The sequence below is a fragment of the Salmo salar genome, chromosome ssa06, assembly GCF_905237065.1.
Source record: "Salmo salar chromosome ssa06, Ssal_v3.1, whole genome shotgun sequence".
Lineage (NCBI taxonomy): Eukaryota > Metazoa > Chordata > Actinopteri > Salmoniformes > Salmonidae > Salmo > Salmo salar.
This window is the reverse complement of record NC_059447.1, coordinates 37,762,758-37,789,947: the sequence shown is the minus strand read 5'-3', so window position 1 is coordinate 37,789,947 and position 27,190 is coordinate 37,762,758. Positions and strand designations below refer to the sequence as shown.

The following is a 27,190-nucleotide window of genomic DNA, read 5'->3' as shown; positions in this document are numbered from 1 at the left end:
TGGCCTACTGGTGTTCTTCCATGCCGTCCATGGGAGGGGTGCGTCACTTGAGTGGGTTGAGTCACTGACGTGGTCTTCCTGTCTGGTTGGCGCCCCCCCTTGGGTTGTGCCATGGCGGAGATCGTTGTGGGCTATACTCGGCCTTGTCTTAGGACGGTAAGTTGGTGGTTGGAGACATCCCTCTAGTGGTGTGGGGCTGTGCTTTGGCAAAGTGGGTGGGGTTATATCCTGCCTGTTTGGCCCTGTCCGGGGTATCATCGGATGGGGCCACAGTGTCTTCTGATCCCTCCTGTCTCAGCCTCCAGTATTTATGCTGCAGTAGTTTATGTGTCGGGGGCTAGGGTCAGTCTGTTACATCTGGAGTATTTCTCTTGTCTTATCCGGTGTCCTGTGTGTATTTAAATATGCTCTCTCTAATTCTCTCTTTCTCTCTTTCTGTCTTTCTCTCGGAGGACCTGAGCCCTAGGACCATGCCTCAGGACTACCTGGTATGATGACTCCTTGCTGTCCCCAGTCCACCTGGCCGTGCTGCTGCTCCAGTTTCAACTGTTCTGCCTGCGGCTATGGAACCCTGACCTGTTCACCGGACGTGCTTGTTGCACCCTCGACAACTACTATGATTATTATTATTTGACCATGCTGGTCATTTATGAACATTTTAACATTTTAACATTTTGACCATGTTCTGTTTTAATATCCACCCTGCACAGCCAGAAGAGGACTGGCCACCCCTCATAGCCTGGTTCCTCTCTAGGTTTCTTCCTAGGTTTTTGGCCTTTCTAGGGAGTTTTTCCTAGGGAGTTTTTCCTAGCCACCGTGCTTCTTTCACATGCTTTGCTTGCTGTTTGGGGTTTTAGGCTGGGTTTCTGTACAGCACTTTGAGAATATCAGCTGATGTACGAAGGGCTATATAAAAATAAATTTGATTTGATTTGATTTGATGAAGACAGCTTGTCTGTCGAAACGTTGGACATAAATATTTTTGCATCTGAGCTCCTAGAGTGTGCGGCTCTCCTTTATTTTTTTTTAAATGTTCCACTCCGTTGGCCAGTACCTCGCCTAAATAGGTGTGCGTTTCTTTCGCCTCTGGAAGAATTACTTGTGTTATGCACAAAGTAGATGTCCTAATCGACTTGCCAAAACTATAGTTCGTTAACAAGAAATTTATGGAGTGGTTGAAAAACAAGTTTTAATGACTCCAACCTAAGTGTATGTAAACTTCTGACTTCAACTGTAAATGATCACCATAAATAACTAGCATAGTGCTACATAAATGATCACCATAAATAATTAGCATAGTGCTGCATAAATGATCACCATAAATAATTAGCATAGTTCTACATAAATGATCACCATAAATAACTAGCATAGTGCTACATAAATGATCACCATAAATAACTGGCATAGTGCTACATAAATTACATTATCATATATGATCATACTACTTTATTTGACAACAAATCTGTTCATTTGTCTGGTGACATCAAGAGTAGTCGTTCTGTAACCTACTCATCCTACCCCGTTCCTCCAGGCCCAGTAGATATAAACAGGTTTACTCTCCTCCAGGCAGCCCAGCAAACAGGCTGCTTTCATTCTCATTAATTAGCAGGTGAGCTAAACCTCTAAGCCATGAAATCAGCCTTACAGCAATCCACCCAAATCTCCCTCTCTCTTTCTCTCTGGGTTTGTTACAGTGAAAGCCCACATGCCCTTGGAACTGCACACACATGCCTATCACGCCATTAAGCCAGAAGCCACGCTACAGCCCTTTCTGCCACCGTCTCCAGAACACACCCCCAAGGGCCCCATGTGTAAACACAATGTGAGCTACAATATATCGGCTACATTTGCTACGTGCACATACCCTGGACCAGATCCACGACATACGAACGTGGGCATATTGTAGCACGAGGCCGGCACATGAGAGCCGTCCAGAAAAGGCGACGTGGGCGCTGACGTTAGCGTGCCAAAATGACATCATCGATGTGAGAGAGAAAAAAACCTTGGTGATCTTGGTCACACTTTGAGCTTTAACTTCTAAAGCTTAATGAAGGCTTCACAACTCTTTAAGCCTACACAGACGTTTCACTAATCATGTTTTAGTATATCATATAATGGTGATATAAGGAGCCCTTACATAGAGTATGGTGCTTGAAAATGTGAACTGTGAACTTGGTGGATTTCTATGTGGATGGATTTAATAACAGTTTCCTTTAACCCAGACACTGCAATGCATAAACATGCTTGTCACCAGATTTGGTGAATTGTCCGCCTTACGTGCCCAGACAGTGATCCCCTCTTTGGAATGACCACTTTGACAGATCAGGGGATGGGCCAATAAGAGAGAGAGTGCATGAAAGAGGGGGATAATGAAAGAGAGAGATAGCAAGAGAAGGAGATCAGGGAGGGTAAGAGCTTGCAGTAGAGGTGTTGAGACAAAAGGATAGGTACTATTCTACTAGTGAGGAGAAAGACTAGTCAGTTGACAGAGAGAGACAGGCAGATAGAAAGCACAGAGCAAGATAACCTCAGATGTGTTTTTAGTGTTGGATTCAAAGACTATTATCATCATCAAACCACTCTGGAACAAAAAACCGGTCAAGAGGAAACCAACATCTAACCAAGAAAATATCTACAGTATTCTCCACAACAGAAGACAGGAAAGAGAGCTGCTATACTTGTAAAGACAGCACAGAGAGTATTTCATCGTTTTTATTCATCAGCCCAGTAAGTGACCATCATGACACATCAGGTCAGCCGCTCTCCGTTCCTCAAGCCCTTCTACACGAGGACCCCGGTTGGTGGGGTCATTCCGCGAACCCAGAGACGCCACACGCTCCCCGCCAGCGAGTTCAGGAACCTGACCCCACAGGACGCCATCAGCGTGTTCGAGATCGAGAGAGAAGGTAAGAGTATCTCCAGATTCTACTGGTTACTCAGAAAATGTTCACTGTATAGGATTTGTTGGACTAGAGAGATTTTGGGTCTTAACAAAATGCACATTTATCTTGTAATTTCTAACACATAATGACAATAGCTGTCAGTCTCCAAAATATAAATAGCTCAGGAAACTAAACAATGCCATAATACCACCAAATGTGTGTTTATCACAGCTTTTTGTCCCAAAAAATGGATTGTGAATAACATCACTTAACTGTGATAAGAGAGGAAGCAGCTTGTAATCCCTGGTTTGTTTGCTAATCTTCCAAGATGCTTCATCTGCTCACTGACTGACTGACTGTGTCTTTCCTCCCACCAGCATTCGTCTCTGTGTCTGGTGAGTGTCCACTCACTCTTGATGAGGTGCTGAACTTCCTAAGTCAGTGTCCGGAGCTCTCTCTGGGCTGGTTTGAAGAGGGCCAGCTGGTGGCGTTCATCATCGGCTCAGGCTGGGGCAAAGAGAGACTGGAGCAGGTGAGACAGACATCACAATTTACAGTAGATACCTCCATTGCATATTTGGAATTGTTTTGCCCCCCAAAAAACATACTTTTTTCTTCTCCATAATCTGAAAGGTAACCATCAATAAAATACATGTTTTTTACTCTGATCATACATTTACATTTTAGTCATTATCAGACGCTCTTATCCAGAGCGACTTACAGTAGTGAATGCATACATTTCATACAATTTCATACATTTTTGTTTCTGTGCTGGCCCCCCGTGGGAAACGAACCCACAACCCTGGCGTTGCAAACACCATGCTCTACCAACTGAGCTACAGGGAAGGTCATTAACCTTACCTTTGCCTTTCCCTACCCCAGGAGGCCATGACCCAGCATATCCCAGAAACCTCAGCAGTGCACATCCATGTGCTGTCTGTGCACCGCCACGCTCGCCAGCAGGGCAAAGGTTCCATCCTGCTGTGGCGCTACCTGCAGTACCTGCGATGTGTGCCAGGCCTCCGGAGGGCCCTGCTGGTCTGTGAGGAGTTCCTGGTGCCCTTCTACCAGAAGGCAGGCTTCAAGGAGAAAGGGCCTTCTGCCATCAACGTGCCCAACCTCACCTTCCAGGAGATGGAGTACCATATCGGCGGAGCGGCCTACGCACGGCGGAACAGCGGCTGCTAGTCACTGCCGGCCGTTACCACCACGACATAATCCCATCAACCCTAGCACTGGAACTCATCCGCCATGTTAACATAGACTCTGGTCATCACAGTTGACCGTCCAGACCACACTACAGCAGATAGACAGATCCAAGCACCAACCTGGTCTCAGAGCATTTCATAATATTCTGCACGTAAATTCGAGACACTCCATTTAGTATGATAGGTTACATTTGGTATGGTTACATAAGATAGATGGTTACTTAAGGAGGATGGTTGGTCAGGATGGGTGGGCGTATAACACGAACATATTGAAAAGATTGCGAGTTCAAATCTCATCACGGACATCTTTAGCAACTTTTCAACTACTTACTACTTTTGAGCTACTTTGCAAATACTTAGCATGTTAGCTAACCCTTCCCCTAAGCCTAACCTTAACCCTTTAAGCTGACCTTTCACATTTAGCTAACCTTTCACGTAACTCTAACCTTAAACCTTTTAGCTAATCATCCCCTAAACTTAACCCTAACCTTAACCATTTAACCTAACTCATAAACTTAACCCTAACCTAGCTAATGTTAGCGAGCTAGCTAATGTTAGCCACCTAGCTAGAATTCACAACATATTACATGTTTTGTAAAATCCTAATATATTGTATATTTTGCAAATTCTGAACATATAATACGAATTGTAATTCGTAACATATCATACGAAATGGGTGATGGACATCTACCAATCAACACATACCATACCAAATGTAACATATCATACTAAATGGATTATCCCAGCTTTACATACAGAATAATATGAAATGCTCTGAGACCAGGTTGCAACCGCAGGTGCTCCATGAGAGAAGGCACTGCCCCATCAATCTCAGCTGCAGCACCAGCAGGCTCCGAGACACCATCTTTCAGTGCCTCACAGACAGCATCCCGACCCCCTGCAATATAGAGAGGGAACATGCACCATCACATGAAGGGGACAAGAATGGGTTTTCTTAGAAAACAGCAACAGAAAGCAAAAACATGTCTGTTAGCGATAGAAGACCGAATCAGAATATGTTTGAGATGCAATGTCGAGTTTCTGCATACTTTGTGTATACGTCATTGAATTATCAAAGTTGTAATTTTGCAGTCCCAACATTCTTCATTTTTATTATGCTTAATTTTGAGAGTATTTAAATGAAATGTTCCTTGCCACAAATCGTACTTTGTAGTACTATTCTTGTTTGAGGTTTTTATTATTACCAATACTGTTATTGAAATACTAATACTACTATTGTTATTGAGATACTAATACTACTACTGTTATTGAGATACTAATACTACTATTGTTATTGAGATACTAATACTACTATTGTTATTGAGATACTAATACTACTATTGTTATTGAGATACTAATACTACAGAAAGACACGTTACACCATGTTGTGAAGGATCCTACAGGGGGACAGAAAGACACGTTACACCATGATGTGAAGGATCCTACAGGGGGACAGAAAGACACGTTACCCCACGCAGTGATACTAATACTACTATTGTTATTGAGATACTAATACTACTATTGTTATTGAGATACTGTTAATGAGATACTATTATTGAGTTCTCTGAGTGTGATGTAAATATCATTTTATTTTTGTAAACCCTATTAGTCCTCTGGTGTGTTGAACTCTTAGGCTGTTGCTTATCTTTTCGTATGAACACTATGATGTACTAAGGCAATAAAGGGAAACGATGCCACTGATTTTATAGCTCCTCATACTCCCTTTAACATTGACATACATCATGAAAACAGTGGTGCCTTCAACAAAGCTGATTGTTAGCGAACGGTAACTAATGTTCATGTCTGAAAGTAAAGGGCAGCATCAATCACCATAGAAAATAAGACAGACTTCAATGACGGATTTCTTTTCTAGTTTTTTTTACTGTTGTATTCAGTTACATATAAGTAGATAGGTAGCTAAAACACTACCTTGTTTCAATCAATCATTACTTCTTCAGAAGCAATAAACAAATAAAAGGATAGCATTCAAGTGCTCAATGTATTGTAACAAAAATATGGCAGTAGTTGGTACATTTATCAGCAAGGCACCAAAGGTATTAATGTCTGATTTGTTTGTCCCTGGTTGTTTTGAGAGGTTGCCTGACTAATTACAAAACCTACTCCTGGATTGTGAGTGTTAAAAACATGAAAATAAAATACAAAAATAACAAATTGAAAAAAAATACTGAAATATTTCCTTCTGTCTATTGTACCAGCGATGACTCCTCCAAACCCTGCCTTATACGTGAAGAGAGAGAGAAATGTGGGAGGGGCTTAGATAAGGGGTTAGACCATACCCTTCTCTCATTGGTCAGTGGAGGAGAGAAAATGGTGTGTGTGGGGGGTGAAAAGAATGTGATTAATACAAGTCCTCATGACGAGTGCAGTGGCATTCCTACTTATTCATACAGACAGACCGAGTAAAAAACACAAGCATATTGTCATCAGAGTTCAGTTCACAGAGCCAGAGGAGAGGGAGCTCCACACAGGACCCTCCCCTCCTCTTTAGCCACACTATAAGGCAGAACAGAGACAAGGATTGGTTGATAACACCTGCCAATCGATGACTCTGACCTGACGCCCCTCCTCCGGCGCTACCTTCCCACTCCTCAGTGGAGGTGGGCGTTGAGGTCGTACTTCTCACAGAACTTGTCTGTGAAGGGGATGCAGGTGAGCAGCTCACACCAGTCACACTTGATGGGGTACACATAGAAAAGCACCACGAGGCCGGCGAACAGCCCCAAAAACACCACCAGGAAGACGATGATCTGCAGCCGCTTGCGGTACATGTCCATGCGTCCGAAGCTGATGTAGGGCAGGAAGGCGAAGGACAAGAAGAAGCCAGAGATGAAGCCAAAGATGTGGGCAAAGTTGTCGATCCAGGGCAGCAGGCCGAATGCGAAGAGGAAGAGCACCACACACAGCAGCTTGATGAAGGCCCGCCACGGCTGGGCCAGGATCTGCCAGCTCTGGAACAGCTCCACAAACAGGCAGGCCAGGATGCCAAACTGGGAGCCTGCCGGACCCACCTGACAGAGGGAAGGGGAGAGAGAGGGACCGGTCAGTCAGTGGAAAAGGTCAACATAGAAATACTCAGCACCTAGACACATTCTATTAGACACATTCTATGAGCTGCACAAAACAATGAAAAATCCCTCCCAGTCTGAACCATACATCTTGTCTGTCTCATCTGACACTATTACCAGTCATGTGTTCTGAGCTGTCCAAATTGAACCCTACATATTGAGGTGTGTGTGTTAGTGTGTATTATTGGGTTTATTAAGACCTCTGCTCTGTAGGGCAGGAAGATGGCGCTGGCTAGGTTGCCGGTGATGCCAGACAGGATGTATATGATGGAGATCCTCAGCCAGCCTGCCAGCTTCTCCAGGTCTCTCAGGATGGTCATCTGGAAGCACACTGACACCATGCAGTGAAGGATCCTACAGGGGGACAGAAAGACACGTTACACCATGATGTGAAGGATCCTACAGGGGGACAGAAAGACACGTTACACCATGATGTGAAGGATCCTACAGGGGGACAGAAAGACACGTTACACCATGATGTGAAGGATCCTACAGGGGGACAGAAAGACACGTTACCCCATGCAGTGAAGGATCCTACAGGGGGACAGAAAGACACGTAACACCATGATGTGAAGGATCCTACAGGGGGACAGAAAGACACGTTACCCCACGCAGTGAAGGATCCTACAGCGTGTGAATGTAAGATGGAAGGATCCAGCTAATCCGGCTGCTGTGAGAAGACACCTCCACAGCCAGCCAACCAGGGATCTCTAGGTTATCCAGCATCAACATTTCTCTGCTGCCTGTCTATCTCCTCAAGCCTAATGAGGGCTGCTGCCTGCAGAGAGGACACTTCCTTTAATTACCCCGGAGAGGAGAGAGGAGAGAGAGGAGAGCACAGGAGACAGATAAGAGGCAGCAGAGAGATGAAGGAGGACTGCTACTCTGCTCCCTCCTCTTCCTCAAGAGTGGTACGTTAGTGTACACACTCAGCTCCTTCTACTAATATAGGCTCATGACATCTGCGCTGTGGAACCACTGACAGTCTGACTGAAGAAGTCAAAGACATTAATGAGGGGCTTGAAGAAGGAGTTATTGGAGAAAGTGTACGTGAAACATAATGAATCAGTGAGAGGACACATAATTGGTCACCCAACGGAACGAATCGTAGGCCACCCTTCTGCCTCATTATAATACAGCTGCTCCAGGGATGGCTAACAGTACAGTACCGGTCAAATGTATTAAAAGCTGCTAAGATGGACAGAGGATTTGGGATGAAACGGCAGAGGCGGGCAGCCACTTACCCAGCGTGCAGGAAGAGAGAGAGCCACAGTCTGTAGAACTGGTCTGGGATCTCTGGGTTGAGGAAAGGCAGCAGGCCACACACATCATCCATGCAGTGGACCTGGGGGAGGAGGTAGAATACATCATCTACAGGACACCATCTCTCTCTTTGTCTCTGTTGGCACACACGCCAAACCGCACACACAATAGCATAACCGATACCCACTGGATTTACAATCACTTTTTTTTTACTGTCATGCATTTTCATTTGACACGTCTTGTGGAATGAACACATCATATTTATAATGAAGGACCTTATGTGTGAATATATTTACTTGTGCCCTGGATATTCTGTACCTCAGAGCAGAGGGGATCACAGTCAGGACAATTTTCCTACTCAGTAGGGTATTGTGTGGCACCCTTTACGGTGATTAAACACTATCCACTCTCACAGCTTAAACCTTCCTCTGCTCCTCAACGGCTGCCTCCGACTCAGCCTGTCTCATTATCCTAGTTCGAACGGGGCCGGGGTTATGGTCTGGGTTATGTCTTTTGTAGGTCTGGGGCTATCATACTAGCTAGCCACTAAAGATGACTCGGCGATATCCTAATGCAACGTAATAGTCAGATATTCATGGGGTAGAGAGATGCTTACTTACTTGGGAGCAGAGAGTAGCCTCCTCGTGGAAGTAGCCCCTCATGAAGTCACAATACTCCCTGGACGTGATCTCACACCTGAGGAACGGGAGAACCACAGCATGACCTCATGACCACACACTCCCTTGACTCCTCCCCTTCATGTGCACTGATAGGTCACGAATAGACACATGGTGACCACTACACTGGGTACATACTGCTGCTTTACCAGATCAGTGCAGATGAAGGCAAGAGGGGAGAGGAAGTCCATATAGATTATTGAGATGGAGCCCCTGCGTTGTTTAAACATCCATCTACCAACTACATGTACCACAGACAAAGGCAAATCAACACCACAGTGTCAATAGTAAATAGACTCATAGGAATGTGTGTGTGTGTCTGTCGTGAATGTTTGCATGTTTGGTTTTGTATGTAGGCTCTCCTCACCTCCCTTTTGTGCCGATGCAGCAGGGCCGGCCTGTGATGGTGCAGTCTATGTGAGGCAGGTTGGTGTGGTTCCCTGTGTTGTACCTGGTGCAAACCTAAAAAACACAGCCAGAGGAAACAAGCAGACACTGACTTATTGGCAGGTCCTCTGACCTCTCACCCTCTCATCATGACCAATGGGGTTCCACAATACTCACTGGCCACTTGGTGATGTCATCGGGCCATTCATGCGGTGCCACCGATGCTGGCTCTAGACAAATCCTGTCGTGGGGAGAAAAATATTGATGAAATATTAGTATGGATATACAGTTCAGTCAGTGGTCCCAATAAGCACACAGTGTAACTACAGTAGCATGAGGAGTGTGACGGCGTACTGCTGAATGTAAGAGTGGTTCTCTCACCGGGGGTCCTGATGGCACACTGAGCCGTACTGCCTGTCTTTGCCCTCCAGCTGAGGGGTGCTGTGATGCCGCGGCCACTTCACCCACACGGCCAGAGTACTCTGAGACAAAACAAAGATGGAAAGGAAAACAGATTGACCCCTGAATAGCTCTTTCGTGGAGGTAGAGTGCAAAAGAGTGAGAGAGACAGAGAGAGAGAGAGAGAATAGGTCGGCTCAGGGACTCACGACTCACCGAACACTCCTCCTCTGAGGTCTGTAGACAGCCGGAGCGGTCGTTGCGTACACAGCAGGCAGAGTCTCTCTCTATGTCTCGCTTGTCCCGGATCAGGTCGTGCACCTGCCGGTCCTGACGCATGCAGGGAGAGTACTTGGCCCCCAGGTGGATCAGAGCCTCCTAACGAGGGAGACAGATGGCATGCAGACAGTCAGGAATAGACACACAGAACACCATCACTGTATCAGGTTCTAGTTAAAGCGCCCACATAAGTACCTTCCAAACTGAAAGGATAGGACATATCTGGTCATGGACCAGAATGTTTGAATGAAAAAAAGGGGAGCAATGTGAATGTGCTTACTGAACTGGGCCCGACCCAGAAGTTCTCTTGTTGTACAAACTTGACATTTTCATATACACCTTTGTTTCTTAGAACCTGGGGAGGAAAACATGTCATATTTCAAGTTGATCCTGGAAGGACGGAATAGAAGGTCATAACGACTGTAAGACCGTTGTAAAGCTGTAATGATTCGTTCAGACGTTTCTTGATTTTGGATTATTTGATTGACATTTCACTGCACTGTTAGGAACTAGTAACACAAGCATTTCACTGCACTGTTAGGAGCTAGTAACACAGGCATTTCACTGCACTGTTAGGAACTAGTAACACAAGCATTTCACTGCACTGTTAGGAACTAGTAACACAAGCATTTCACTGCACTGTTAGGAACTAGTAACACAGGCATTTCACTGCACTGTTAGGAACTAGTAACACAAGCATTTCACTGCACTGTTAGGAACTAGTAACACAGGCATTTCACTGCACTGTTAGGAACTAGTAACACAAGCATTTCACTGCACTGTTAGGAGCTAGTAACACAAGCATTTCACTGCACTGTTAGGAACTAGTAACACAAGCATTTCACTGCACTGTTAGGAACTAGTAACACAAGCATTTCACTGCACTGTTAGGAACTAGTAACACAGGCATTTCACTGCACTGTTAGGAACTAGTAACACAAGCATTTCACTGCACTGTTAGGAGCTAGTAACACAAGCATTTCACTGCACTGTTAGGAGCTAGTAACACAAGCATTTCACTGCACTGTTAGGAGCTAGTAACACAAGCATTTCACTGCACTGTTAGGAGCTAGTAACACAAGCATTTCACTGCACTGTTAGGAGCTAGTAACACAAGCATTTCACTGCACTGTTAGGAGCTAGTAACACAAGCATTTCACTGCACTGTTAGGAGCTAGTAACACAAGCATTTCACTGCACTGTTAGGAACTAGTAACACAAGCATTTCACTGCACTGTTAGGAGCTAGTAACACAAGCATTTCACTGCACTGTTAGGAGCTAGTAACACAAGCATTTCACTGCACTGTTAGGAGCTAGTAACACAAGCATTTCACTGCACTGTTAGGAACTAGTAACACAAGCATTTCCCTGCACTGTTAAGAGCTAGTAACAAGCATTTCACTGCACTGTTAGGAACTAGTAACACAAGCATTTCACTGCACCCGCAATAACACCTGCTAAACTGTGTACGCGACCAATAAACTTTGATTTGATTTGACCAGGGAAGTGAGGTGGTACTCACAGAATCAACCGTCTCGTGCTGGGAGAAGCCCACGGGGGCGATGCCATAGATGCAGACAGCCAGGATGGTGATCAGCAAGTGGACAACAGTGATCCAGTACGTAAAGAAAGGCCTGATGGAAACACAATGTCCACATTAGAAAACAACGGTTTTAACACTAGAAGTGCTCTACTCTACACCAACGGTCTCATATATTGGACACGCTGAGCCTCAGCATGGTCTTAGAGACCATTACCTATGGTCATCCATGTCCTCTATCTGCCTCTTCACATAGCTGTCGATGCGCTTGCGGTAGGTCCGGTTGGTGAGCTTCCCCACCATGCCCAGCCCGTAGGGCCTCTTCTCCCGAGCAAACAGCTTCTTGACGGGCACAACGATGCGCTGCCCCCGTCGCTGTCCGTTCACACTCACCACCTCCTGCCGCAAGGGCACCTTGGGCGGTCCTGGGGTCCCCTCTTTGGCCTTACGCCACCCTCGCTCCAGAGGCCTGGGAGGGGAGGGGAGACAGAGAGGAGGATGGGTAAAGTCAGTTTAAAGAGGAACCCACCACAGAACCACCCGTGGGGAGAGTGTGGGTTCTCTTTTAACCAAACACTGTGTCAACACAACTGGATGGTTCACTGAGATGCTCTGGTAGTGTATTGGATTTTGGCAACAGGAAACCAAAGATAGTGTAGTCATTTCGGATGTTTCTGTGTACTTGTTGTCATGATGAGTGTGCCTGACTCACAGCATGAGATGGCTCCTCTCCAGTTCACTCTTGTCCAGAGCGCTGCCGGTCAGCTCTGTCTCGTCCAGCTTACTGCCCTCCTCCTGCACCACATCCATCATAGCCGCCTCCGACGGAGACTCAAACACCTCGTCAGCGTATGTGGACAACTCCTCCTGCATCAGACAGTCCTGGGGGAGGGATTGGGAGGGGGTAGGCCAGGTCTGAGAACAGTAGTGGGTGGGAACTAGGCACAGGAGATTTCCCTGGTCAGCTCACACATGGTTAAGGAAAAACTCCTGGCCGTAATGAAAACACATGGCCAATCACAGGCCTTTAGACTCTATCCCAGGCTGCAACTCTGTTAGAGACCTCCAGGGGGTGCTGTATGATCTCTTTTAGATGGAGGCTTGAGATGAGTTTCTAACTAGAGTAGATGAGGACATGTCCTTACTCTGGCGAAGAAGGATGTGTCCAGCTCATCAGGTAAGTCCACCACGTCCTCCTCCATGAAGCTGGCAGGGGTGAAGCTGCGTCTCTGCATCCGCCGCAGGGTGACGTTTTCCCGCAGGGGGCGCCCCTGAGACCCACACACACACATAACAACACAACACACACTATAAGCTGTCACCTAGCACAGCAGGCTGTAGTGTTATGTCTAGTGCCATACAGCAAAGAAACGGTGCAGACACACACACACACACACACACACACACACACACACACACACACACACACACACACACACACACACACACACACACACACACACACACACACACACACACACACACACACACTAACATTGAGTTGACTGTATTTTTGCATGTCAGAATTGTTGGAGACAGTACCTCATAATTATAACACATGCATAGTAGGCATATCAGAGCTTGAATACCCATGTTTGTTCATTCCTCCATGTCACTCTTGCACTTCCAAAACGGTAAGCTCTTTCATAACAGTAGTCCTAAGCACAGCACTGCTGCTCTTGAACATGCAGCACAGCACATATTGTGGTCTCCCTCAACACTGAATGGCACGACACAACACAGAGGTAACACAATGTCTCCTTTAGAAAATAAATGTGTCCGCCCCGATGGAACTCAGTGTTGTTCTAGAACACCGGAGGCTGACAGATTCCACACAACTGATCAGGCCATGCTGTTTCACTGAGGGTACCTTATCGATTAAGGGAAGAGTTTGGTCATAGTGGTACTGGGTGGGTATGGTTTGGATCTGTGTGTACAGTACAGTAGAGGGCTTTAGCAGCTGAAATAATAAATCACTTCCTTCAATAGAATATCTCGTCACACAGCAAGCTCACCTTAACCAGAGCTGCTGCTGCCCTGAAGCTCATCTTGGCGACAGACTCCCTCTTGCGTCGCCGCGGCAGCCGGTTGAGGCCTGAGCGGGAGGAGGTGAAGGAGCAGAGGGAAGCGGCGCCGGGGGTGATGGGGGTCTGGGGCACGCTGTAACCGTCCACCTCCTCCACCATACGGAACGCACGCCCCCTCGCCAACGGGTCCACGATCTGAAGATGACAGACACAGGCAGTGCGGTTAAGAGCAGGCTATCTAGGACTGAGTGTATATTGTGAAACTGGATTAAGTTTGAATAATCAACCTAGACTCTAAATGAAAAAATACTGTGGGGTACCACAGGAGACAAATATTGATACATCCAAAAATATGTTATTAAGATCCACAATGAAACCCTCACTGAGGTACAAAAGTAATATAGGTATAATGACCCAAATATATAGATGACAGAGGTACCATACCTTCTGCATGCCAAAGGCGTGTGCTGAGGAGGGTACGTAGAGGGGCGGGGGCGTCTCGGTGCTGGTCAGAGAGATGTTGTCCTGACTGGACAGGTCCATCTGTCGGATCGCCTGGGGCTTCAGACGGCCATAGCGCATGCTGCAGTGGCGTAGACTCTTCCTCTGCCATTTCTGAGTGGCATCGCCGTCCTTACTGACCCCGAACCAGTCCGCTGTGCCCCTGACACCACAAACACCAGCCCACTCAGTCCACGGGAAGCACACATCTCACCTCACAAACTCCACCCTACCCACAGAACTCTCTCCGATCACCTAGTTCCGCAGTACTTCTCTCGTAGAGGGAGTCTGTTAACTCCAGCTATCTAGCACAGAGTGCATCAGTAAATGGCCAGAGAGATATAGAGCTGTTATTAGATGTCCCTCCTCAAAGCCCTGTTTGGAAGACTCCTCTAGTAACAGACCATCAGCCAGAGAGAGGGAATAAGCCCAGACATGTTCCAGTCCAGGCACACACCCACATGCCCACACCCACCCACCCACCCACACACACACCACGTCGCTTTCATGGGTCTGGTGTATATTGTATTACTTTGCCTGCCTTTGCAGCATTACAGCACAGTAATAAAGTCATAAACATTTGAATCAATGTAAAGACTGAACTTTCTCCACTCTCAAAGCATGCTGGAGGCATTCTGTTGCTAGAATCCGCAAAAACAAATCTGTCAATTTTCTCCAGATGACTAACTTTAGAATAAAGACATTTTTGGAATGGACTATTCTATTACAATTTTACCCCGTTAAAGGAGTAGTTCACTATTTTACAACATGGCTCCTTGCGCTGAAAGTAGTCTATGGGCCAGGAGAAGCTAATCTACAGTTCAGTTCTCTTTAAACATCCACTACAAACTTCAGCTAACTTTAGCCACTACGGACTTTTTTCCTTTAACGAGTCGGGGCCCCGACGTGAATGATATACTGCTCTCCCGGGGACAGACCCAGATTCTTCTGAGAATTTGTAGGCGATCGAATAAACCCCCACTTCTGCTAGCAAACGTGCAATCTTTGGAAAATAAAATTGTCGTCCTACGTGGAAGATTAAACTACCAATGGGACATTCAAAACTGTAATATCTTATGCTTAACGGAGTCGTGGCTGAACGACGACAGGTGGCTGGCTATACGCTTTATCGGCAGGATAGAACAGCGGCGTCTGGTAAGACCAGGGGCGGCAGACTATGTATATTTGTAAATAATAGCTGGTGCACGATATCTAAGGAAGTCTCAAGGTTTTGCTCACCTGAGTTAGAGTATCTCATGATAAGCTGTAGACCACACTATCATCAAAAATGATATTCCGATTAGTAACCATCACAACTACCCACTGAACCCGTTTTCTCATGGCTCCCTCTTGTCCCTCTGCAGAAGACATATGGTGAGCAATATGTTTGGAACATCGAAACACAACAAAATCACAGTATCAAATTGCAATACATATATAATCGTGAGAATCATGATAATATCGTATCATGAGGTCCCTGGCAATTCCAAGCCCTACTCCCTAGCAACAGTTATTATAGCCCACTAAACTCCTACTGTACCTGTTGCATGTAAAGGATTATTCTGGGTAATATGGACGGATCATCTGAAATACTGTGTCCTGTGTTCCTCTGGGTTGTGGATGGATGTACTATCTCTATCAGTCTGTTAGTGACATGATTGAATTTCTGGCATTCCAGACCAGCTGCCCTGTCCTCCAGGTCGTGGCGTGTCATCAGAGTGTGACAGCCTGCCATCCTTGACCTCGGAGGCTATAAATAGACCTCTGCCTGATGGAACATCTGGAGCGCCTCTCTACCTCTCCGCCTCTCTCTCTCTACCTCTCCGCCTCTCTCTCTACCTCTCTGCCTCACTCTCTCTACCTCTCCGCCTCTCTCTCTCTTCCTCTCCGCCTCTCTCTCTCTTCCTCTGCCCCCCTCTCTCGCTCTCCACCTCTGCCCCCCTCTCTCGCTCTCCACCTCTGCCCCCTCTCTCGCTCTTCACCTCTGCCCCCTCTCTCGCTCTCTACCTCTGCCCCCCTCTCTCGCTCTCGCTCTCTGCCCCCTCTCTCGCTCTCTTCCTCTGCCCCCTCTCTTGCTCTCTACCTCTGCCCCTCTCTTGCTCTCTCTCTCTACCTCTGCCCCCCTCTCTCGCTCTCAACCTCTGGCCCCCTCTCTCGCTCTCTCTCTCGCTCTCTACCTCTGCCCCTCTCACACTCTATCTCTGCCCCCCTCTCTCGCTCTCCACCTCTGTCCCCCTCTCTCGCTCTCTACCTCCGCCCCCTCTCTCGATCTCTACCTCTGCCCCTCTCTCGCTCTCTACCTCTGCCCCCTCACGCTCTCTACTTCTGCCCCCTCTCTCGCTCTCTACCTCTGCTCCCTCTCTCGCTCTCTACCTCTGCCCCCCTCTCTCGCTCTCTACCTCTACCTCTGCCCCCTCTCTCGCTCTCTACCTCTGCCCCCCTCTCTCGCTCTCTACCTCTGCCCCCTCTCTCACTCTCTACCTCTACCCCCTTTCTCGCTCTCTCTCACACTCTCTATCTCTGCCCCCCCTCTCTAGCTCTCTACCTCCGCCCCCCCTCTCGCTCTCTACCTCTGCCCCTCTCACGCTCTCTACCTCTGCCCCTCACACGCTCTCTACCTCTGCCCCTCACACGCTCTCTACCTCTGCCCCCCCTCTCTCGCTCTCTACCTCTGTCCCCCTCTTTCGCTCTCTACCTCCGCCCCCTCTCTCGCTCTCTACCTCTGCCCCTCTCACGCTCTCTACCTCTGCCCCTCACACGCTCTCTACCTCTGCCCCCCCTCTCTCTCTCTCTACCTCTGCCCCCTCTCACGCTCTCTACCTCTGCCCCCACACGCTCTCTACCTCTGCCCCCCTCTCTCGCTCTCTACCTCTGCCCCCCCTCTCTCGCTCTCTACCTCTGCCCCCTCTCTCGCTCTCTACCTGTGCCCCCCCTCTCTCGCTCTCTACCTCTGCCCCCTCTCTCGCTCTCTACCTCTGCCCCCCTCTCTTGCTCTCTACCTCTGTCCCCCTCTCTCGCTCTCTACCTCTGCCCCCTCTCTCGCTCTCTACCTCTGCCCCCCCTCTCTCGCTCTCTACCTCTGCCCCCTCTCTCGCTCTCTACTTCTGCCCCCCTCTCTCGCTCTCTACCTCTGCCCCCTCTCTCGCTCTCGCTCTCTACCTCTGCCACCCTCTCTCGCTCCCTACCTCTGCCCCCCTCTCTCACTCTCTACCTCTGCCTTGCTCTCTCTCTTTTTAGTGGCATGGGAAACATATGTTTATCAAATTAGATTTGTTTTCAAATTCTTTGTGGGTCTGTGTAATCTGAAGGAAATGTGTGTCTCTAATATGGTCATACATTTGGCAGGAGGTTAGGAAGTGCAGCTCAGTTTCCACCTCATTTTGTGGGCAGTGTGCACATAGCCTGTCTTTTAAGAGCCAAGTCTGCCTTTGGAGGTCTTTCTCAAAAGCAAACTCTCTCTCTGCCTCTCTCTGCCTCTCTCTCTCTCTGCCTCTCTCTCTCTCTCTCTCTCTCTGCCTCTCTCTCTCTGCCTCTCTCTCTCTCTGCCTCTGCCTCTTTTTTTCCGTGAGCTGTTGTTTTCTATTGAATCATATAATCTGTACATTCAATAAGGATCACAATACAATGTTCTCTGCCTCTGCCAGTAATCTAATCAGGTGCTGCAGAAGGCCACGCTAACCCAACCCTGCCGTAATACACAAACTAACCAGAATAGCTTAGTTTAAAGAGCAGCTCAGGTTATTTTAAGACTCAAACGCAATTATGGTCTTTTAGTGACTGTAACATCAAATCAGTGGACATGTATTCTATGGTCATAAAGTCTGAGGCGACATTATTGTTGCTTAGTCTTTGGTCTGACCACAACGGAATGCGTTGGTTGTTGTGTATTCCAGGAAAATGGCAGGTCCCTGTGTTAGGCCCCTTTATTATGACCAATTCAGTGTGAGTCAGATGTGTCAATGTGGTGAGTCATATAACAACACCAGTCATAGCACAGAGAGAAAACAACAGCACCCATGAAGAGGCTTATAGCTATAGGCAATGGAAGTCAGTTCATTCAAGCTGTGTCTTTATGTCTGATGCAGCATTCTATCTTACAGAAAACCTGCACTCTCTTGATAATTCTCTCTGTTCTGAACTTCATACTCTTTGTACTCTCCAGATCTGAGCCACCACCAACATAACCTAGGACACAAACATTGGTGGGGTAAACACTTAGCTAAACCTGTGTCAATATGTTATCCATCACAAGATGTTCTGGCTTCCCATGGTTGCACACTGTATGTTAATGTAATGTAATCAGACAGGAAGTGCTGTCCTCATTGGCCAGTGTACTGTAGGCCCAGTCTGACCTCTGACCTCTGGCCTGCAGTACCTGAGCAGGGTTCTGGAGAGAGAGTGATGCTTCCTGGGGCCGCGGCGAGATGCCCGCTGACCCTTAACGGGCACTGTGTTAATCCGCTCAAAGTGCACCCTCCTGCTGCTGGAGACGGGCAGGGGACAGGGGGAGAGGGTAGGAAGGTGAGAGGAGGAGGAGGAGGACAGGGCAGGGGACAGGGGGAGAGGGTAGGAAGGTGAGAGGAGGAGGAGGACAGGGCAGGGGGAGAGGGTAGGAAGGTGAGAGGAGGAGGAGGACAGGGGACAGGGGGAGAGGGTAGGAAGGTGAGAGGAGGAGGAGGAGGACAGGGCAGGGGACAGGGGGAGAGGGTAGGAAGGTGAGAGGAGGAGGAGGACAGGGCAGGGCAGGGGGAGATGGTAGGAAGGTGAGAGGAGGAGGAGGAGGACAGGGCAGGGGGAGAGGGTAGGAAGGTGGGAGGAGGAGGAGGACAGGGGACAGGGGGAGAGGGTAGGAAGGTGAGAGGAGGAGGAGGAGGACAGGGCAGGGGACAGTGGGAGAGGGTAGGAAGGTGAGAGGAGGAGGAGGACAGGGCAGGGGGAGAGGGTAGGAAGGTGAGAGGAGGAGGAGGACAGGGCAGGGGACAGGGGGAGAGGGTAGGAAGGTGAGAGGAGGAGGAGGAGGACAGGGCAGGGGGAGAGGGTAGGAAGGTGAGAGGAGGAGGAGGACAGGGGACAGGGGGAGAGGGTAGGAAGGTGAGAGGAGGAGGAGGAGGACAGGGCAGGGGACAGGGGGAGAGGGTAGGAAGGTGAGAGGAGGAGGAGGACAGGGCAGGGGACAGGGGGAGAGGGTAGGAAGTTGAGAGAGGAGGAGGACAGGGCAGGGGACGGGGGAGAGGGTAGGAAGGTGAGAGAAGGAGGAGGACAGGGCAGGGGACAGGGGGACAAGGTAGGAAGGTGAGAGGAGGAGGAGGACAGGGAAGGGGGCAGGGGGAGAGGGTAGGAAGGTGAGAGGAGGAGGACAGGGAAGGGGGCAGGGTGAGAGGGTAGGAAGGTGAGAGGTGGAGGACAGGGCAGGGCAAGAAAAAGAAGGAAAGAGAAGGAGAGAAGAAGAGGTGGTGAGCAAGAAACAGCATCTAGAAAAGCGATAAAGACAGAAATAGTGCAAAAAGGAGTAAAGCTTTTCAAGCATTGTAATTGTAAAGGGAAATAAAGTTTGAACATGCATTAGAATCATACACACTGACCAGACAACGAACCAGGCATGCAGAGGGTTTCCCAACTCATTCATTTAGACTGTTGAAGAATCAATGCACACAATCACAGCCACAGTTATTTCAACTTTTATACACTGTAATATGAGCTCATCTGCAGACCCAGACAGGCACTATGATAAAACACACCACAAACAAACACCTACAAATACCAGTCTGTCCTGTCAAACAAATACAGAAGTCTGGTAAAAAATCAATATGCAATCAAACCGCCAAACTGAAGTGGGTGGGGGCAATCAGGCAGAGAAACAGACAGTATGGTCTCATGCCTTGTTACTGGCATCACACAAGTAGCCTACAGTAACACAAACTGGTCAAAAACATGCCATCCATGACTTACACATCTGGATAAAACATGCTTATTTCACACCATCATGACAAGTTCATAATCAAATATTTTCAGTGGGCCCACTGCTCAGCACCAAATCCCATGAAGGTCGTACGATTCCATGTCACAAACATGATCTAACCAATCAACGTGTCCTTCAGTAGCTCCAGAGGGTTGATATGCTCCCCTTACCTCTTGATGGTCTGTGTGATGGAGGACTGGCGTAGCAGGGGCGGCCGGTGGGGGTCAGAGAGGTCACGAGGCGGGGACCGGAGGTGGGAGGGCTCCACTGGCATGCTGATACTGCGGAGGAAACCCTGGCGCTTCACCGGCTGCAGTGGTGAAGTACACACAATGAGAGCCATATTGCATGCAGAGATTCACATACAGTTACAACAGACCACAACACAACACTGTGGGAGAGACAATGAGAAAGCAGGGAGAAGAATGAAGACAAAGACCCAGAGAAGAAGTGTGGGATACAAGGAAAGGCACGCAGAGAGAGAGAGAGAGAGAGAGAGAGAGAAATAAAGAGAGAGTGAGTGAGTGAGTGAGTGAGTGAGTGAGTGAGAGAGAGAAAGAGAGAGAAAAAGAAAGAGAGAAAAAGAAAGAGTGAACAATAGGGATAAAGAGAGAGATAGAGACAGGGAGAGAGAGAGAGAGAGAGAGAGAGAGAGAGAGAGAGAGAGAGAGAGAGAGAGTGTGCGCTGCACCTGAACAAAGGTGGGTGGCTCATCCAGGGACACCTGAGCAGTGGGAATGTCCAGTCTGAGCCATGGAGGCTTCTTCCTCTGCAGGCTGCTGGTGCTCTCATGGCGTGGTTCAGCCATGCTCCCAACACCACCCCACGCCTCCCACCTACAGGGATAGAGAGAGAGAGATGAGATTGATACATATCCATCCTACAAGTGTAATCACATCCTCTTCATCCCTCAGGAGTTTCATTTGAAAGTCTAACGCAACAATTTGTAAATGAAAGCCTGCGAGCATCCCGATAATGATTTGATTTGAAACTTTGATTGGATTTTAAAAGCTTGTGTTGCAGAGTCATTACACAAGATGGTGCTGATGAGCCTTGAGTCACCCCATGTGACAGGGTCTGTACTGCTGTCATAAAACCAGTTAGAAAAGCAGAGAGCGCCAAATGGAGAGATTACCAGATCACAGCTGTTTACTCTTACCCAGAAAGAAGCACAGGGAACCATTTAACAAAGCAATAAATATTTGTGCAGCGGGAGTGGGGAAGTTTATGATCTAAGGACTAATCCCGAAATGCCAGAGATTAAATTGAACTTCATCCCACCTTGTTGTTATATATTGCTCTATTCTCGGCCTATCCCCCGCCAGGCATTTGTGGGAGAGCCTAAATTGCTAGGTCTTTTCCCATGATGCAGCCTCGAGACCACAGGTGGCGCAATGAACCTCGCCGGGCCTCTGTCAGAGAAACCTCCTCATCCCTAGAGCATCGTTATCAACAATCCTTCCCTTCAGCTTGGGTTCTCTCACAGTCTCACTTATCTCTCTGTTTGCAATATCCTGTTATTTTCCTCACTGCTGATTATGGTAAAATAATACCGTGTCCTTCAAACACCAGGGTGGCACTCTTAAAGTGCTCTGAGACATCCTCCTCGGGGGCATCATAGGAAGACTGAAACAATCATTCCCGCGGTGAGGCACATGAATGCGTAAATGAAGACTATTTCCACCGAGAAAAACACTGAAGCGTGCGCCACTGGGTGGTTCCTCACCAGAGAAGCTGTTATTAAACCCGGTGAATGTGAGGAAAAACACTCTCCTCACTTGTCACATGATATTTATCTTTCACAGACTCTCATTTTGCTCAAATGCCCCACAAGACGAGGGATGAGGGCCCTGACGTGGTCTTGTGCTTTCACTTCAGCAGCATCAGAGGGCTATGAGCGGGCTGGCAACAGTCATACAGGGTCACGCATTCCCTTCTATGGTTACAGAGCTTTAGGTCCTTGGAATGTCCATGGCAATGTCAAGCACATCTGCTTTGCGTTGCATTTTAACACACTGCAGGCTCCTGTTTTAGCCCAAGTGATGATGGGAGCGTTCATATGAAACAGAAATCCTGCCACAGAGCCAGCGAGGCTGAAAATGGAGGGCAGTGGAGGGAGGCAGGAGTGAAAGCCCAGGCCGGGGGCGCTGTCCACAGATAGAGAGGAGAGAAGGTGAGGTCAACCACACTGTGCTAGTAACAGCAGCCTGGTCCCAGTCAGCCAAGTCATCAATGACGGCTGGTGTTCACGAGCCATCGATTCACAGCAGGACACACATGCAGTCAGTCCCATCCTGACCTGTCCTATCATGTGTGAAAATGGTCTACAACACACAACTGGGTTCAAGTAGTATTTGCTTTATGTGAAATACTTTAACTGAGTTTGATTGAGCTTGCCTGGTGCAATGGAACCAAGGGAATAGTACCAAAAGTGCAAACCCCGCCAATATGGCACTCCGTGTAGGCTCAATCAAATTCCGCAATTATTTGAAAGAAACACATACTACTTGAACCCAGGTCGGACACAGAGAGAGCGTACTGAACAAGTCCATAAGCTTGTGGTAAATAGCTTGCTACTGTAAAGACAGGGCCAACAAGAGGTCGGTCACTTCACTCATGGATGCCATGTTGAGACATTCTGCCCCACTGCACAGAGTGGAGAGGGGGCTCTGTGGTGGAATGCTGTCCGACCTCACCAGCCTTTATGTCTGGTCAGGAGCTCTGGGCTGTGATGACTGGCCAGGATTAACTGTTAGCTGAGCCAGATGGGAACAAAGCAGGCCAGCCTAGGGTGTGAGGGAGGGTGGTGTGAGGGAGGAAAGAGGGGGAGAATGCCCTCACTGACTTGCAACCAGGTTCTTCTGTGCAGAGGAAGATGAGCAGAGAAAATATCACAAGGTTACACATTTCAAAGCACGGTCACTCGAGCTCCATATGAGCTCAGACTTCTAGTGACGGTACAGGTCATGACTGTAGGTTTTCTGACCGGGGTATAAGGCGTAGTGACAGCCTCCCCTTGTCTCCTACTGGGGTGAGTCATGGACCAGGTGAAGCTCTGTTTGACCAGCTAGCAACCAACACCTGGAGGAGGGAAACTTCAGCCCGTCTGTCTTCAGCCTTTGCACTTGTACAAAACACCCACTACAACATTGCTGCCAGAACCACACACACAAACACTCTCTTCTATAGCCCAGACAGCCCTGAAGCTACAGCTCCCATAATTTGCTTTTAACTACAAACTCTAGGGATCTTAGTGCTTAGTGATCCAACACAGCAGAGGCATATGCCCTGGTTCTGCAGATTGTATTGAGGGATGGGAGCCTAATTGTCTTCCACACTCAGTCTCATTTGATTCCAGGCCCTGGAGCCGTGACTGTAGTGTGTTTGAACCGGGACTCAGCCTCTGTCTACTGCTGAATCTACGCTCCACTATCTCCTGGGTTTGTAGCTAACACTGGGGGCTTTCTCCCAACGGTTTTCCTACGGCCAACCCACTTAAATCCTCCCGCCTGTTGCCTGGCTTTCCTCTCATCCTTACTACCCTGTGTACACACTCTGAGCGTAACTCTGAGAGAGGCCAGGTGGTTGACGCATCTGGCACACTGAGACCTATGAAAATCTGAAACCTTAGACAGACCTACTTACAGACTGACAGACACAGACCTACAGACAGGCAGACCTACAGACAGACAGCTGTGTGCTTCGGAAGCCTGTCTCCTTCTCTCTTGTCCTTCAGTCCAGTCCAAAGTCAACATGGCAGCTGACTTGGCAGAGTTCTGAGGCTTGTGTCTGGGGAGGAGGATGGGAGGATGGCAGCCGCAAGCCGGATACTAGGTCTGCAGGCTCCAGGACACCCAGCATGGACACAGGCTGTGGTTATGGCAGTGATCTACCCCGTGGCAGTCTTTAACATGGCAGTCATCTCTCACCAGGATAATGAATGAGTACAGTACATTAGGCCTGCATGAAGGCCAAGGGCCTAGCTAGGATTCAGGGTCATCCATCCCAGCCTGAGAGGCACACTGACTGGACTTTATAGGGAGGAAGTCCTTGAGCAATGGAGATGTCCTTGAGGAGAAATGATGTTGATTGAATTCTACATTTTGGACCCCATCCAAGGACACAGGATTATGATTTTCCCCGACTCCTGACTCCTTATAGTTTCAATTCACATTCAAGTTCCAAAAGGATTGAAGGCAAGTGGCTCAACCATTTATTTATTTGATACTTTCACATTAATGCTTATTACTGCTTAATATTATTACTTGAGTCGAAGACTGTCTAAAAGTTAAAGGTTAAAACTGAATTTCATGCCTGGAGATAGCAACAGTTTTCCCACCATGATAACTACTCTGTCTGTCTGTCTGTCTGTCTGTCTGTCTGTCTGTCTGTCTGTCTGTCTGCCTGTCTGTCTGTCTGTCTGTCTGTCTGTCTGTCTGTCTGTCTGTCTGTCTGTCTGTCTGTCTGCCTGCCGCCTGCCTGTCTGTCTGTCTGTCTGTCTGTCTGTCTGTCTGTCTGTCTGTCTGTCTGTCTGTCTGCACTCAGCATTCTTAAGGTTAACCATAGCCGGGGGAAGTAGTTTGGGGGTGGGGCTGGACAAATCTTTTTGCCCGCGCTGGCGTTGCAGATGGATATATTTTTTGTTGATACTTTTTTAAATTCTGATTTTTCAGGGGGTGCTGCTGCACCGTCAGCACCCCTACTTCCCACGGCTATGAGGTTAACGTGATTTCATCTGTGGGCCCTTTAAAGAGATTTGCTTTAACTTCCAGATCCACATCTGAAGAATCAAAACACCCACTCCCATCCTTGCAACATGCACACTGCAAGATGAGCTTCCTGCTGACGCTTCAACTCCAGGCTAATGCATGTGAGAAACAAACGCTTCCTACTCAACCATGAGATGCATTTACAACAAATTCGATTGACTGTGTTTTTACATTCTGGTGTTGCTGTTGCTCTCCATTAGTGGGGAAGGCTGACAGGCAGACTAAGCCCAGAGGACTGACCCTGGTCTCTCCAGGTGCAGGGTAGGACAGAGACGTCCATGAGGCTTTCAGGTTATCAAACTGACAGCCTGGCTCAACCACAGTGATTTACCTCCCTGGGAGCCATGTAGGTCTACTGTTGGTGTATGTGCCGCTTGCACGTGTGCGCACACGCACACACACACACACACACACACACACACACACACACACACACACACACACACACACACACACACACACACACACACACACACACACACACACACACACACACACACACACACACACACCCTGGATGAGGTTTTTAGGCCATCTATTAATATAATGAGTTGGTAAATGGGTGCCAGTCATGCATAGAGAGGCAGTGAGTATTGACAATGGAGGGCCCAGCTGTAACAGGTAAAGCTTGAAGACAAACAGTGGTGAGGAGGGCTGGGGGCTGCAAGGAGCTTTGTAGATGTGACTGCCTTCCTTCACTGCCCCTTCCAGAAAGGGTTTTGGGTGGGCGAGGGCAGGGGTTCATTCTCATTGTTCACTTTTCAACAGGACCTCGTTCTCCTGCTGCGATCTCACAACGTTTCCTTAATTGACACATCCTGTTTGACTTTATCCACATTCTAAATTTAGCCCTTTTTTGATGCCTGCTAAGCAGAAACAAATGTTCCACTGAAAAAAATCTTCATTTTATCTGCTCAAACTGGTAGCCCTAACTTCCTGATACTAAACACCCCTCGACATAAGATCTAATCAATAGAAAATGACAACATGATCCATCCATTTCATTATCCATGTGTGCAGGAATGCATTTGTCAGCAGCCTCTCTCATCTAATGCCAGCCCAGATTTGGAAATAGAAGTGATACATTATACATTTCTGAAATGGGTCTTGTACAGTATGTTTCCCAAGACCTCCATCCAGGGACATAACCTGAATTCATAATAAGCTGTCACTGGAACATTCCATAGCAACATTCCATATGATCTTCAGTTGAACAGCCCCCCACCATCTCTCCCCCTCGAGATCGCTGGCTCAGCTGTTAGCAGGACTGAATCATTCAAATTCCTGGGGAACATCATCTCCCACAACCTCAGACAACATCACAGCGGTCGCCAAGAAGACACAACAGTGGACGTTACTACCTGCGGCAGCTGAACTTTTTAAATAATCGCCAAGGCAATCCTGATCCGGTTTTACACATCAATCGTTGAGTCCATCCTCATCTCCTCCATCACCGTCTGGGTCTGCCCACTGTAAGGGCAAATTGCAACGCATTGTCCGTTCTGCATAGCGGTTCATAGGCTGCCACCTGCCCTCCAGGACAAGGAAGCGTGCAGGGAAGATCATCGCCGACTCCTCCCACCCCGGTCACCCCCTACTCCAAAAAGTCACCTCTGGCAGGCGGTTCAGGTCACTCTTCACCAAAACCTCCCGCCACAAAGTTTCTTCCCCTGGACTGTGGCCCTCACCAGTCAGCCATCTGGCGCATTGAGACTAAAGGACTGTGGACACTAAAGGACACTCTATGCTGCACACCGTATCAAGCCATCTCTGAACTGTACATAAAATAACTGCACTAAAATAACTGCATTGCACTCTGTCCATCTCTCTGCATTTATATATATTCATACTGATACTGTAAATGTGTACATTCACTGTATATCAACCGTATAGCCACTGTATATCAACCGTATACCCACTGTATATCAACCGTATACCCACTGTATATCAACCGTATACCCACTGTATATTTATACATCTGCTCATTCTCTTATAGCGCTATGCTCACTCTACCTAGTTGTATATAATGCATGTAAACTTCGTATAAACTCAGTTGCCTGTATTCTGTCTCTAAATGTTGTCTGTCACTAGTAGCACCATATCACCAAGTAAAGTTCTGAGTATGTGTAAATGTACCTGGTGAATAAAGGTGATTCTGATTCTGAAAGTGGAGAAAGCACATCAAGTCTAACCAGTCTGGTCAGCCAGTGTC

The 27,190-nt window shown here is 47.9% G+C and overlaps 2 protein-coding genes across 5 annotated transcripts in view; one reads left to right on the top strand and one right to left on the bottom strand.

The window, feature by feature from the left end:
- Window positions 1-1,098: 1,098 nt before the first annotated feature.
- On the top strand, window positions 1,099-5,791 carry LOC106607367 (serotonin N-acetyltransferase). The gene is made up of 3 exons (XM_014204277.2): window positions 1,099-2,906; window positions 3,260-3,414; window positions 3,765-5,791. Exons 1-3 carry the CDS (start codon window positions 2,741-2,743, stop codon window positions 4,068-4,070), a joined length of 627 nt encoding a protein of 208 aa, XP_014059752.1. The 5' UTR covers window positions 1,099-2,740; the 3' UTR covers window positions 4,071-5,791.
- A 160-nt stretch (window positions 5,792-5,951) lies between these two features.
- Window positions 5,952-27,190, bottom strand: part of rhbdf1a (rhomboid 5 homolog 1a (Drosophila)) — a 47,632-nt gene continuing 26,393 nt past the window's right edge. For 2 of the 4 annotated variants that reach the window (XM_045720514.1, XM_045720515.1), the window contains exons 2-19: window positions 20,901-21,045; window positions 20,380-20,519; window positions 18,626-18,733; window positions 14,194-14,413; window positions 13,738-13,944; window positions 12,868-12,993; window positions 12,435-12,604; window positions 11,940-12,191; window positions 11,705-11,816; window positions 10,462-10,536; window positions 10,119-10,280; window positions 9,885-9,985; window positions 9,681-9,744; window positions 9,484-9,578; window positions 9,060-9,135; window positions 8,421-8,521; window positions 7,377-7,530; window positions 5,952-7,119 (exon numbers count right to left, since the gene is read on the bottom strand). In XM_045720514.1, coding sequence (XP_045576470.1) covers window positions 6,700-7,119; window positions 7,377-7,530; window positions 8,421-8,521; window positions 9,060-9,135; window positions 9,484-9,578; window positions 9,681-9,744; window positions 9,885-9,985; window positions 10,119-10,280; window positions 10,462-10,536; window positions 11,705-11,816; window positions 11,940-12,191; window positions 12,435-12,604; window positions 12,868-12,993; window positions 13,738-13,944; window positions 14,194-14,413; window positions 18,626-18,733; window positions 20,380-20,519; window positions 20,901-21,017 — 2,700 coding nt within the window. In that variant the 5' untranslated portion in view covers window positions 21,018-21,045 and the 3' untranslated portion in view covers window positions 5,952-6,699. The other 2 variants (XM_045720516.1, XM_045720517.1) reach the window with 2 other exon arrangements.

What these genes read in the sequence shown, in the direction of transcription:
- LOC106607367 (XM_014204277.2), top strand. Translation starts at nt 2,741, where the DNA reads ATGACACATCAGGTCAGCCGCTCTCCGTTCCTCAAGCCCTTCTACACG. An exon ending in GTTCGAGATCGAGAGAGAAG is followed by an intron (nt 2,907 to 3,259) that starts GTAAGAGTATCT and finishes TCCTCCCACCAG; the next exon opens with CATTCGTCTCTGTGTCTGGT. An exon ending in GCAAAGAGAGACTGGAGCAG is followed by an intron (nt 3,415 to 3,764) that starts GTGAGACAGACA and finishes TCCCTACCCCAG; the next exon opens with GAGGCCATGACCCAGCATAT.